The following is a 13,341-nucleotide window of genomic DNA, read 5'->3' as shown; positions in this document are numbered from 1 at the left end:
TGGAAGCCAAGGTCTTTGAAGTCAGGGTTTGGGAGCAACGACGTCCCCCACAGCTGGGCAGGCATCAGCAGAGGCCAAGGCCCCCAACGGCCAAAGCAAGGCATTTGCCAACCCTGCTGCACTTCTGCTGAATCTGCAGACACCGCTGCCAACGCATTCCAAGCTCCTTCCTTAAACTGACTTTAGATCGACTTGCTTTTTAGAACTCAGCCTTGACCTAAGCACTACGCCTGTGAAATCACAGGTTCAACACGTTGTGTTTTTTCTAATAAATAATGGAAAAATGCATGACTATCTAAATAAAAACACCCGTCCAGAACCCGTTTGAAAAGCACTCCTACAGAGAGACCTGACCTTAGGGACAGTAAGACAGAGACCCAGGGATGGGCCATCAGGGAGTCGAGGACCTGGGTCTCCAGGTGACCCCCTAGAGGGTGAAGGAGCTGAGGGGAGGGAGGGGGCTGGTCCCTAGGCCTGGGCAGGTGGCCCCCTGCTTAGAACCCCGTGGGACCTGCTGTATCCTGAACTCCACTAGGGAAGGAGAAGAGCTGCTGTGCAGGGTGAGCACAACCCCAAAAACAGCTGCAGCCTGGGCCTATGCTGCAGCTAAAGCAGTAAGTCCCACACAACTGACGGCCGAGTCCAGGGGCACCTGCGTGGACCAGGGGGGTACCCTTGACCCTTGAAATCTGCTCAATCCCCCTTCATGTGTCCTCTATCCTATATAAGCAGCTATCCCAGCTCATGGCCTTCCAGGGGGCAGAAACCCACCCCCCAGAGTGCTCACTGAAGTCAGGACTTCATTTGGCACTAGGGCCCCCTGCCAGTCTTGGAGCTGCCCTCTCCCTGACCCCTGCCCTTAGAAAATAGGACTACTCGCCCCTGATTTTCTAAAGAAAACATCTAACCGGTTGACTAAGGGAGTTTGTGTGCTCTGAGGTGTCTACAAAAGACTTCACAACAACAAGACAGTCAGAGGACAAGACTGACACCCCGACACTTGGGTGGAGGGGGATCTTAGCAGCGTCTCTTCTTTAAAGGAAAAAAAAGTGCACCCTGAATTGCACCTCTTCCGGGCCTGTCTCGGGGCTGCGGGCCTCTGAGCCCTGAGAATCCCTCCAGCTGCTCCCAACCCGGGAGCCACCCAAACTGCGGCTGCCCCGCCCGGGCAGGGCCATCCACCCTGGGCGGCCTGGCCCTAAGCAGCAGAGCGAGCCCCTGTCCAGGGCCCGGCCTTGCCCCCAACTCTAGCACTTTCTAGAAGTCATAAGCTCTCAGTAGAAAAAATAAATATATGCGTCTGTCTACGTGGGTCTATGCTGCGTACAGATGCGTCTATGCGCCGGAGGGGCCGGGCCGCGCGAGCCCCGCTGGCCGACCCTCCTCAGTCCCGGGCGCCAGGGCCCCGGCGGCCCCGCTCCGGGGTGGGGACCGAGTATTGCTGTCTGCTCCCTGGCTCCTGAGGTAAAAGAAGGTGAGACGGGGCGGGCGGGCGACAGTGGCGTCCGGCGCGGCCCCTGCGGCCCTCATCTCTTCCTCTTGCTCGCGGCGTCCGCCGCCTCCAGATCCCCGGGCGGCGGCTGCGGTTCGGGCGCCACGGGGCCGAGGCCCGGGGCGGGCTGCGCCCGGCGCGGCGGGTCCTTGCTGCGGTCCGCGGCCCACGAGGGGCTGCGCGCCAGGCCGCGGGCGAGCGCGGCGCGGGGGGCGGGGCGCGCGGCCAGGCTGCTGGTGCTGCTGAACTTGCGCGCGGGCGTGAGGCCGGGCGGCGGCGGCGCGGGCGGCGGGCAGAAGAGCGACGTGAGCGACAGGCTGCTGAGCGTCTCCGAGTGCTCGCTGCCCGCGCCGCCGCGGCCCTCCTGGTCCGACGGGTCCATGGAGTCGTGCAGGGTGCAGCCCGGGCTGGTGGAGCCGCCGCTGCTGTGGCTGCGCTGGTGCGCGCGCAGCCCGCGCAGGCTGAACAGGCCGCGGCCCCGCAGGCTCAGCCGGCGGCGCGTGGCCGGCGACAGGCCAGCCCGAGGCCCAGCGGCCGGAACGGGCGGCCCCAGGGCGCGCCGGGGACTGTCGCTCAGGGTCAGGCTGTCCTCCAGCGTGGTCTGCAGGCTGCCCGCCGAGCTGCTGGGGCTGGCATCCAGCGATGTGTCACTCACGGTGGCCTGCAGGAGGGAGGAAGGGCTGGGGCCTTCGGAGTCCCTACAGCTGGAAGGGGCCCATCCTTCTGGGGTGGGAGCAGCACCTCCAACCTCTCAGGAACCCCCAGGTCTTACAGCTTTGCCCTCTGCCACACCTGAGCTTATGGGGGCTCGTGGCAGACACTGCATGAGGCACCCTGTCCCTCTGCCCCTCACTCAGTGGGCAGCCAGAGTTATCTTCTCAGACCCAAGTCAGAACCCAGCCCTGCCCTTCACAGGGGGCCAGCTCAGTCCAGACATCTGATGTTGGGCGGAGGAGGAGGAGGAGGAGGAGGAGGAGGAGGGGGAGGAGGAGGGAGGGGGGAGGGGGAGGAGGAGGGAGGGGGGAGGGGGAGGAGGAGGGGGAGGAGGCCCACCGCAGGGGCTCACACCTGCAGGGCCCCTGTCCTCCAGGCCCACCCTTCCACCAGCACCTCCCCAGGAAGGCCTCCAGCCCCCCACGCCCAGCCCCTCCCGGTGCCCACTCTCCCAGCATGCATCACTTCCCAATACACTGCACTATGTAGACAGTTATCTTCTCTGCGCCCACCAGGCTGCACACACTCCAAACAGGAGCTATCAGCCCTGGGGCAGGGAAACTGTGCCTGCTGCCTGCTGGGGCACACCGCCTGGCACCCCAGGCACCCCAGGACACAGCCAGGGTCAGCCATCCCTGAATGGATAAATGAGGCAGGAGTGCCTGCCAGCCCCGCCTCCACCACCACAAATGGTCTGCTGGCCTCTGCACTATGTGTGGTGGTCCTTCTGTACTATGTGCTGTGGTCCTTCTGTACTATGTGCTGTGGTCCTTCTGTGTGCATGGTGACATGGGGGCTCTAGCTCCAGGCAGTCCAATACCCAGCAGCCCCACCTTCCACCTCTGCTCCCATCAAGCCCCTGCCACACCCACCCAGAGCCCCACCCCCCACAAAACCCCCTTCTGATGAACTCAGGGGGTGCCCAGACCTGCCGGAGGAGCGTGCAGTTGACACTCGGTGACCGCAGGGATGCCCAGGAGCCCTGCAGGGCGATCTTGGGGAGGGTCCCAGCGCCAGCGCCCTTATCCTGCGCTTTCTGGCTGGCAGATACAGCCGGGTGGAAGAACTCGGCAGGCATGGTCAGCAGTGGGCTGGAGGCATCTGGGGAATAGGGGGTGGGGGGCGCTGCCGAGGAGAAAAGAGACAGAGCTGGGGTAGGCTCAGGCTGCAGGTGGCCCTGAAGGCTGGGTGCTGAGCAGGCTCTGACGGGGTTGCCAGGGAAGGGCCACAGCGAGTCCTGCTCTCTGAGCCTCAGTCAGCCAACTGTGACGGCAGGAAGCACTGAGCCAGCCAGAGTGACTCCTGGAGGACAGGTACTGAGAGAGCCACAGCTTTAGGAGCCAAGCAGACCAGGCTCAAGGCCTGACCATGTCTCTTCCTGTGAAAACCACACCAGGTGCTACCTGGAGGCATCCAGCAGGCCCTGAATAAGCAGCAGCAGCAGAGTCTCCACCCAGAACCAAGTATTCATAAGTGCTGACTCCCTAGCAATAGCTACCCTCAGGCCTGACACCCCAGGGGCCTGGCCCTCTAGGACAACAGTCAGGGCTGACCTTCCCAGCTCTGGGCAGGGGCCTGCACTGGCTGAGCCCAGCAGACAGAAGTTGCAGGGTCCGGCAGTCAGCTGTGCTGGGGATGGACAGAGAGGCACAGGTTGGGGAGCCTGAGGCCAGGGCAGGGCTTGGGTGTGCTGGGGAGGACGAGCAGCAGCAGCCTCCCCACAGTCCCCTCCACACCTTTCAGGATGGGGTGGGCACAGGATTTGGAAATATATAAGTAGGCAACCCAGATGGCCATATAGCCTGAATGTCCCCAGGTGGGATTCCTAGTCTACACGGCTTTATTGTTTAAGGAAAAAGGCAACAGAAATGGTTCACTAAGGGATGAGATTCCATTCAATCAAAAAGGCTCTTGGGTCCAACCCTATGCCCAGATTTTTACTTCAAGAAGTCTGGTGGGGGCTGGGGCTCAGGGGTAGAGCGCTCGCCTAGCAAGCACAAGGCACTGGGTTCGATCCTCAGCACCACGCAAAAATAAAATAGATATGGTGTCCACCTACAACTAAAAAGTAAGTATTAAAAAAGAGAAGTCTGGTGGTCTCGGCACCTCAGCCACCATGTCCAGCAGAGAAGCTAATAGCTTTAGTGAGGGTCCTTGGAGAAGCACCTACCCCAGTACCTCAGAGGCACCCAGGGCAGACATTTCAAAAGAGGCCTTGGGGGTGGGCTCAGAGTCTGGGGTCTCTCTTCTGCTGGATTTTTTTTCTCTGCCCTCTTCCCCAGAAAGTGTAGTGAACCTGTCACCCTCCAAGACGACTACAGGCAAAGGTGAGCCCAAGGGACAGGCAAGCTCAGTCCCCTACCTCTACAAAACAACTCAATAATCAGGCGGCTTTCCTTCTGCTTAACAAAGAGAGCTGTGTGCACAACCTGCTTCCCTTTTCACCACAGCTCCTAGGAACCTCAGCATTAGCTTAGCCCAGCTCCGATTATAATTATCATCTCATCTCTGGAGCATTTGGCTCTTGATGTTTTATCATAATTATATCAAACCTCAGAGTCTATCTCATTGTCAGATATCCATCTGGTTCTTTCTGGAATAAATATAACAGTCTGGGCAAAAATACCAAGGAAAAACTCAACCACCTCGGTCTGAAGCAGATGCCCAAGATCAGGCTCGGGGGGCTGGGGGCCCCGTCCCTCACCTTGGCTGCTCTCATGTTTCAGCCAGGACCGGACAGGGTTGAAGGGGATCGCCTCCATCTCACACAGGAAGTTCTCTGCACCCGTGGACATGGCCATGTTGGACAAGGGGAAGAAGCACTCGCCCAGGTCCCCGACCCGTGTGGGCTCAAGTGGGTCCAGCTCACCCTGCAGGAAAGGGAGGTGGACAGGTCAGGAAAGTGGAGGGGGGGACAGAGGCTGGGGCTGGCATCCAGCCACCTCATGGCCCTGCTGCTCTGTCCCTGGTTCCATCTGCCCTTGATGCCTGGAAGGCCTCACCTCCCCTCCCCCACCCTCAATACGCGCCACCTTCCCATCTCTCAGCGGAAGGGCCCCTCCTCCAGGCAGCCCCCTCCAACACCCCAACCAGTGGTTCCCCATTTTCTCTCTTCGTGACTCTTAGATCCTTGAGGGCATCAGAGTCCCCCTCATCCTCTGGAACCAAGAGCCTGTGCAGACCCTGGCCCAGGGCAGAAGCCAAGCCAAGGGCAGTGGAGGCAAGGGCACAGGAGGAGAGGCCACAGCAGCCTCCCTGTCGCATGGCCGTGGATGGCCCTTCCCTCTGCTGAGCCTCTGTCTGTACATCTGTAATTGGGGGCATGGCCCTCCTTTCTGGCCACAGCACTGAGCTCCGGCATTCCTCAGCCCCGCAGCCCAAGGTGGCCCTGCCTAGAAGTTCCTCCAGAGCTACCTGGATGCCCCTCAAGACAGATGGACTCGGACCCCCAGATTTCCACAACTTGTTCTCGGAGTCAAGGACGACTAACTAGGCTGCACCCTGCCTGAGCCCAGCCACTGCGCACCCAAATCCTGCCGGAGGGCAGCACAGGGTGTAGGGGGCCCTGGGGGCTACTCACCTTGCTGTCTTTGGGGCCAGGAGGGCAGGCCGCGGGCTCCTCGAGGCTCAGGTCGTCACCTAGCAGGATGGATGAGGACTTGTCCGAGTTCAGGGAGAAGGCCTCCGTCTCGGCCAGCTGCACCTGCAGGAGAGACGGCGCCTAGTCACTTGTGGCGGGGGCAGCAGGCCTGGGAAGCAGAGCACCTGGTGACGGGACTCAGGGAGGACGGAGGGCAGTGTTCAGAGAGGTCTAGGGGCCTGTTGGGCACAGTGACACACGATGTGACACGGGGTCACCTCTGAAGGGAGCCAGGCCTGGCAGCCCACCTCCAAGTGCCCGTGGAGGCTGGACCAGGTCGGCTCCTGTCGCCTGGATGGACTTCCTGCTCAGTGTGTCCCAGGCAGGGCCCAGAGACCCTGAGAACTTGGGGCCACTGATCTCACCTGATCTGATCTCTGAGGCTCCCCAGCAAGAGCCCTGTGCCCCCCGCCCCAGAGAGACAGGGAGCTGCGGGGACGGGGGCAGAGGCCACCTGCCCAGCCTCCAGGACCACGTGGCTCTGGGGCCCAGAGCAGGACCCCCACAGGCCTCACGGCACCCACCCGAGGACCAGCCTCCTCCCTGGCTGCTGCTACCTCCTGTTGGTCATGGTGACACTTCTCGCAGCCGGCAGGCGAGGCGTAGTGGTGGAAGATGGAGCCAGACAGATTGTCGATGATGGTCAGCTCCCCCTCCAAGGAGTCCTTGATGATTAAAGAGACGCTGTCCAGCCACAGGTTCTCCTAGGCACACGGGGACGGGGTGGGGACAGGTGGGATTATAGACCGGGTCCCGGGACTGCGGGTGGGTGGGGCAGAGCTGCCCTCCCGGTCTCTGCGCCCGTGGCCTGGACCCTGTCCCCTTGTCACAGAGTCACCCTTTTTGGAGCTGAGCATGGTGGGGCCCCAAAAGACAGAGGTCTCTGTAGGAGGCCTCCCCAGCCCCACTGTCCCCCAGCCCACAGTGCCCGCCTCCTGGGGACCCTGGCGCCCTCAGAGGCAGACACCCACCTGGGCTGGGGAGTAGCAGCGCCGGCACAGGCGGCCCTCGGTGTCACCCCCGCCGCCCGCCCCCCCTGGCCCTCGGCCCGGGGTCCCCGGAGAGCTGGGGGGCGGCTGCGGGCTGGGGCCCAGGCCATGTGCCATCTCCAGCTCGATCTCGGCGTCCATCTCGGCGTCCTCCTGCGCCTCCTTGTTGCTGTCGTCCAGGTGTTTCATGAGCACGGCCACCACCACGTTGATGAGCACGAACTGCGCGGTGAGCACGAAGCTGACGAAGTACAGCGGCGACACGAACTGCAGGCTGCTCAGGCAGCTGTGCTCCTCCTGGGTGCAGTCCCTCAGCGTGTCCTGCGGGCGGGAGCCGTGAGGTGACAGCCAGGAGTCTGACCCGACCCCCCCCCCCCCCCCGCAGGTCCTTGCGGCCCCCACCCCACCTGGCTTGTGGTGGCATCTGCCTGCCTCGGCTTCAGCTGGGTCCCTAGTGGCCCTGCCACCTCCCTGCTCACTCCACCCACTTCACCCCCTGCTTCCCAGGGCCACCATCAGGCCCAACCAGGACATCCAGGGATCGGTCTTCTAGGGGGTCTGTCCCTGCCGTCTGGCTCTTAGGTCACCTCAACCCCCAACCAACAAAGCAGGGGAGGTCTCACCACCTGCCGGAGCCCCTGTGAGGGGCTGCTCCTCCTCCCAGCCGCCCTGATGTCCCTCTCACTTGCTGGGGTCATTCTAGAGAGGCCCATGTGGAATGAAGAAAGGGACACTCGGCTGCCAGTCTCCACCCAAGGAGGCCAAGGCCTCACCTCTGTCAGCGGGTGACAAATGGTGCCTCCCCATGTTCCACCCTCCTGCCCGGCTCTTGCAGAGGCCCGTCCCCTAGAGGACGGCACTACCTATCCTGGCCTCAGCCACCTTGCTGGGCCGCAGGGCCCCAGGCAGGTCCCTCTGCTCCTCTCCTGTGTGCAAGAGGACGCCGGATGTGCAAGAGGGCGCAGTGACCAGCAGGAGTGGCACCTGCACTCAGTTCAGAACGCCCCCCCAGCCTCCCTCCCCAGCCCGCCCACAAGCACCTTCATGATCCCGTTCCAGTTGTCGCCCGTGGAGACCTGGAAGAGCGTGAGGAAGGCCATGCCGAAGTTCTCAAAGGTGGCGTGCCGGCTCATGCCCTCGCAAGGGTTCTCGTCATTGCAGACTGAAAGCAGAGAGGGGCTCAGCCCGTCCCGCAGGCAGAGCCCCCTGCAAGGCCCAACCTGAGGGGGCCCCCAGCTTCCTCCCAGATTCCCCACCGTGACCCCCGGTGCGTGCAGACTGTCTACAGCTAGAGACACCGGGCTAGGGAGGTGCTACATAGGCTGGGGCTCAGGTTCAGGAGCATCCAGCTTCTCCTCCAACCCAGGGGCTGAAAGAGAATGGGTGGGGTAGGGGCCAGCCCCTCAGGGAACCCACTTTCTGGAGCTAACCTCGAGCTGATCCAAGGGCTGAGCTCAGTGCCACGCTGCCCTCTGCCCTGCCTGGGCCCCTCTGCTTGCTGGGGAGGTCCTGGCTGAAGATGGACACTGGCCCAGGGGCAGGGGATGACAGGGTCCCTGGGGACCAGACAGCTGGGGCCTAGGGGACCACCACAAGCCAGGAGCACAGGTGGGCCAGGGGCCACCCATAGAAGCTCAGGCTCCGCCCACCGGGGCATCTCCCACTACAGTGACAGAGTGGGGGGGTGGCTCAGGCTCCCCCAGGCTGCCAGGGCCTCCTCCAGCCCCTCCCCGGCCGGCCTCAGGGGTCACTCACCTAGCTTCCCAAAGAGCTCCACCCCCAGGGCGGCGTAGATGAAGAAGAACAGCATAAAGAGGAGGCCCAGGTTGCCCACCTGCAGGGAGAGGCAGGCGGGGCCAGTGGTCAGCGGCAGAGGGGCTGGGTGGGCAGAGGGCAGGGGAGGGCAGGGGCGGCGGCCCCGGCCAGGGAGGGTTCAGCAAAGGCCCAGCTGTGTGCCCATGGCTGCCCCCGCGACCTCCTGGAGGGTAGGCGGGACAGCATGGGCACAGAAAAATGAAACGCTAGCCAAGTCTTCACCTGTTTCCACACCCGGCTGGCTCGGCTGGCTTATTAGCATCCCTGAACCGTCCTCCCAAGCCACGCCCACTCGCAGGCCACGCCCAGCCACGCCCCTCAGCCACGCGGCAGTCTGCGGCAATGCCACCTTTTTGCGAAGCCCGCCGGGATTCCCCTGGTGGAATGAACACATCCTGACAGCCCCACTGTAACAGGTGTGCCCTGGCACTGTCCTCTGCAGGTCTGGGAGCCCTGGCACTGTCCTCTGCAGGTCTGGGAGCCCTGGCACTGTCCTCTGCAGGTCTGGGAAGACCCTGCTCCTAAGGACTGGGTGAAGTCCGCTGTGGCTCCTCAGACCAGCGCGGGGCCTCAGAGAGGAACAGACAACCCTCACGGCCCACAGCCCGTGGGCACAGAACACTAGAGACGCAGCCAGCGTGGCGTCCCAGGGCTCTCGCAGGAGGACACGCCCCAGATTCCAAACCCAGTTCCATCCGCCCGCCTGAGACGGCCTTCACCTGGAGCCACCGATAAGGTAAGGCCCATCTGTCCCTGCCTGGAAATGCCATCCCTCCCGGGCCCTCCGAAGGCCCGGTGAGTGGGATCAGGCGCGTTCCTGCTAATTGCTGAAAGTGAGCCCCTGATCACTAAGGCTCCAGAGCAGTTTCCTTCCCAGCCGCTCTCCAAGCCGGTGTCTGGCTCATTAAATCACGTTCCATTCACTAATGAAACAATCACTTAGTGTGCACCTCCGAGGCCAAGCTGGAGGCCCTGGCAGCTGAGAAGGATCCGGCGTGGCAGACGCCCTCGCAGCTCAGCTTCTGGCCCTGCTCAGGCCCAGGGTTGGGGGCTCCTTAACCAGGGTCCCTTCACCTTCCCATCAGTCTTCCTCCACCACAGCACCCCAAGCCTGGATGGCCTGGGCAGCCTCCTCCCTAGCCTCCCTGCCTCCAAGCTCCCCTCCAATCTCCTCATAGTCATCAGGGCAACTTTCTAAAAGGCCTCCCATGCCCAGACCCTCCTGTGGCACCCCGTCCCTGCAGGATAACTTCCAAGTTTACTGCCTCAGAACCAAGGTCTGCTTTCCTGGCCTGGGGTTCCCCTCCCAGCCTGATCTTGAACCTGGGACTTCAGTCCTGTGGGAAAGGACCCCGTGGTACCTTTGCACACCCTGTTCCCTCTGTCTTTGCTCAATGACTCGTCCTCACGCCTCAAAGCCCAACTCCTGGGTCACCTCCTCTGAGCCTTCCCTGAGGCCTCCTCCCTCTGCACGGAAAGGGTCAAGGTCTCCTTTCCACCAGGCTTCATGTACCACTGAGGAAATGTCCACTGTCCACACAGCAGATGTCGTGGGCAAGCTCTCCCCCGACCCATGGACACACTATACTTGTCATGTGCTCTCCTAAAGTGCTGTAATGACCACCGTCTGCCTCCTACGGAAAGCTGGACCCTTCCGGACCTCCACGTGCCCCGCGCCAGCGCAGCACTGGGGGCCAGGACACGGTGCTCAGGGTCAGAGCTCAGGAGAGGGGCGCAGCAGGGAGCCAGGAGGCTGGGCACCCACCACCACCACACCCGCTCCCACCTCCGGCTGCTCAGCCCGCACCGTGTGGAGCAGGCTCTGCTCGGGCTCCGCGAGCTGCCACCGTGTGCAAACCTGCCCCGGCCCCCCAGCCTCAGCACTGCCAGCACCCCACTCCACAGGCACGGAGACGGAGGCAGGAGAAGGTCAGACGCATGCCTGGCGCCCACACTTTGATCCCAGGCCTGGTGGCTCCAGCTCACTTCCTGTTGCACACCCCCAAGCTCTGCACCCCACCCCTGCCATCTCCCATGTGTGAGGGGGAAGCCCGTCTCTGAGCGAATGCCTTCCTCTCCCACCAGACAGGAGGAGAGCCTGTCACCCTCCCTCTGTAACCAGGCCACCAGGAAGCTCACACTAAACTTAAGAGAACCCACTGGCGTCCCCAGCAAGGTCCCCACCTTCCCTGGGCCGTCTTCATTCTTATTTTGAGTGTGCTGTGTCTACACTGCTGGTCTTAAGACCCCAAAGGCCTTAAGACTGGGTAAGTCCTAATGAATCAGTGAATGCCCCGGGGGGCTCAGCGACCAGGCCTCCTGAGCAGAGCCCCAGGCACTGGGGAGGGGGGTGGCAGTGGGGCCTGGCACAGATCAAGGGACTTTTCTGACTGCTCAAGGTCCCCCTCCTAGGCCAGGGTCTCATTCTGAGCCCTCCCTCCATAACACGGGCCATGCCTTCCAGGTGAGCCTCAGAGTCCCCTCCCCTGTGTGGCCTCCCACAGGTTCCTCCTGGAGCGACTCTCACCTGGGGCAGAGCCTGCACCACGGTGTCCAGCAGGGCCCGCATCCCCGTGGCCATCTTCAACAGCTTCAGCACTGTGGGTGACACGCAGCCCGCGGCTCAGCCCAGCCCCAAGGGACCGAGTGTGCACAGCACGTGCAGGTGTGTGCGCCAGGGACGGGTGGGACGTGGGGGAGCGTGCAAGCTGAGCCTGCCCTGCCCGTGGCTGCCCCTGGATGCCATGTCTGGGGTGTGCACAGCCTGAGGTGGGGCGTGGGTGTGCAGAAGCCATAGGGAGTGGGTCCAAGCAGGTGGGAAGGAGCGTGTCATTAACCCCGAGGAGGCAAAGGCAGCCAACGTGAGCACCCAGGTTCCCTCATCCCCTCGGGCAAAGGAGGACTCGCGTCCCTCCTGAGTCTCTGCACACCCTCCTCACCTCTGGGGAGAGGCCAGGGGATCAGAGGAAGTGCTGAGGACTGAGTGTCCCCAGCCCAGCTTGGCAGAAATGCCAGGCAGCCACTAGAGCTCTGTCAGTGTGAGACTAGACACAGGGATCATGGTGTGACGAGGTGGCAGAGGGTGGGCACAGGTGCGAGGGGGTGGGCGCTTCCCGATTCCTGCTCTGCTTGAAAGGGATCCCTCACGTCACCCAGCCGCTGTAGACTCCCCCTGGGAATGAGGCATCTCATCCTGCCCCGACTTGCCCCCCGTTCCCTGCCCTGGCAGCCTCTGCCCCTCACCCCGGGCAATGCGCAGAACCCGCATGATGCGGATGATGGTGGGGTTGATGGGCAGGGCAGCGTTGATCTCAATCTCCTCCAGCGTGATGCCCATGACGGACAGCAGCACGATGGCCAGGTCCAGCTGGTTCCACCTGCTCAACAGGCAGGGGGCAGGAGTGGGGGTCGGGGGAGGAGCGCTCTGGTCCAGACACACCATAGCTGGGGAGCCTTCAGGGTTCCACCCTCCTATTGTGGCCCTCTGGGATCTGTGGCCACCTTCCCAAACAGCCTCCAAATGCACTGAGTCCAGTCCCCTCTCTATGCCCCCATGACCTCTGCTCCCCAATCAAGGGGTCAACCAAGCTAAATAAACATCTCTGGCCTCCTTCAGGGTAAGAGGCATAGAGCTCCAACTTCTAAATCTCAATCTTATTTTATTTTTCTGGTCCTGGGGATTGAACTCAGGGGCACTCGACCACTGAGCCCCATCCCCAGGCCTACTTTGTATTTTATTTAGAGACAGAGGCCTCACTGAGCTGCTTAGTGCCTCACCATTGCTGATGCTGGCTTTGAACTCGGGATTCCCCTGTCTCTGCCTTCCGAGCCGCTGGGATTATAGGTATGTGTCACTGCGCCCAGCCTAAATCTCAATCTTGAGCCCACCTTTTCCCTTGGACCCACTGATCATCTCTCTGAGCCTCACTTGTTCCCTCTGTAAAGGAAGATTAGCATGCAGGCTTGGAGGCTGAGGGGAGCCTGGTGGAATGCCCTGCACCCTAAGGTGAGACCTAAGCACTTCCTACTCAGGGTTATAGGCAGCCGCTGGGAGCCCCTGGCTATCAATGACTAGGTGCTTATTGGTTCCCCTCTGGCATCTCCAGGTCTCTCAAGAGGCCAGGACTGCTTCCCCACCCTGCTGCACCCACCCAGCCCAGTCACTCACCGGTCCTTAAAGAAACGTCTCAGGCCAAATGCCACCAGCTTCAGCACAGCCTCCAGTACAAAGACCGTGGTAAACATGTAGTTGCAGTACTTGAGGGCTGTCTCCAGGGACTACCAGGGGACAAAGAGAAGCATGATCCAGAGCCCAAACCTTGCCCCAACAACCTTCTGCCAGTCAGAAAATCTCTGCCTTTTAGGAGAGAATTTAGTCCATTCATGTTTAGTACAAATATATGCATATATACATGGGCACCTTCCCAATGGGCGCGCGCGCGCACACACACACACACACACACTATCTGTATGTGTGTGTGTGTGTGTATATATATATGTTTATATGTATGAATACATATATTTGCTTTATTCCTTCCATCTTCTTTAATGTAGATTATTCATTTTTTTCATTGTTGTTCCCTATTCCCTACTGTGTTGGCTTGGTGCAGCTGGTCCTCTTTGGAGGCAGTCTGGGTTAGCAGTTAAGGACTTCCTAACTGGACTGCATAGATATGAAACCTGGCTTAACA

At 61.6% G+C, this 13,341-nt stretch overlaps 1 protein-coding gene across 1 annotated transcript in view; it reads right to left on the bottom strand.

Moving 5' to 3' along the window:
• Positions 1-376: 376 nt before the first annotated feature.
• The window catches only part of LOC308631644 (voltage-dependent T-type calcium channel subunit alpha-1I-like), a 174,668-nt gene continuing 161,703 nt past the window's right edge, over positions 377-13,341 (bottom strand). Inside the window, 11 exon segments of the mRNA XM_081263025.1 lie at positions 377-2,153; positions 3,135-3,331; positions 4,911-5,076; positions 5,787-5,909; positions 6,371-6,550; positions 6,818-7,156; positions 7,876-7,997; positions 8,591-8,669; positions 11,178-11,248; positions 11,894-12,027; positions 12,819-12,928. Of these exon segments, the coding sequence (XP_081119151.1) occupies positions 1,527-2,153; positions 3,135-3,331; positions 4,911-5,076; positions 5,787-5,909; positions 6,371-6,550; positions 6,818-7,156; positions 7,876-7,997; positions 8,591-8,669; positions 11,178-11,248; positions 11,894-12,027; positions 12,819-12,928 (2,148 nt within the window). The 3' untranslated portion in view covers positions 377-1,526.

Source organism: Spermophilus citellus (genome assembly GCF_964194105.1).
Source record: "Spermophilus citellus genome assembly, chromosome: 12".
NCBI classification, from domain to species: Eukaryota; Metazoa; Chordata; class Mammalia; order Rodentia; family Sciuridae; genus Spermophilus; species Spermophilus citellus.
Note: the sequence above shows the minus strand (reverse complement) of the source record. Positions and strands in the feature narration are given on the sequence as shown.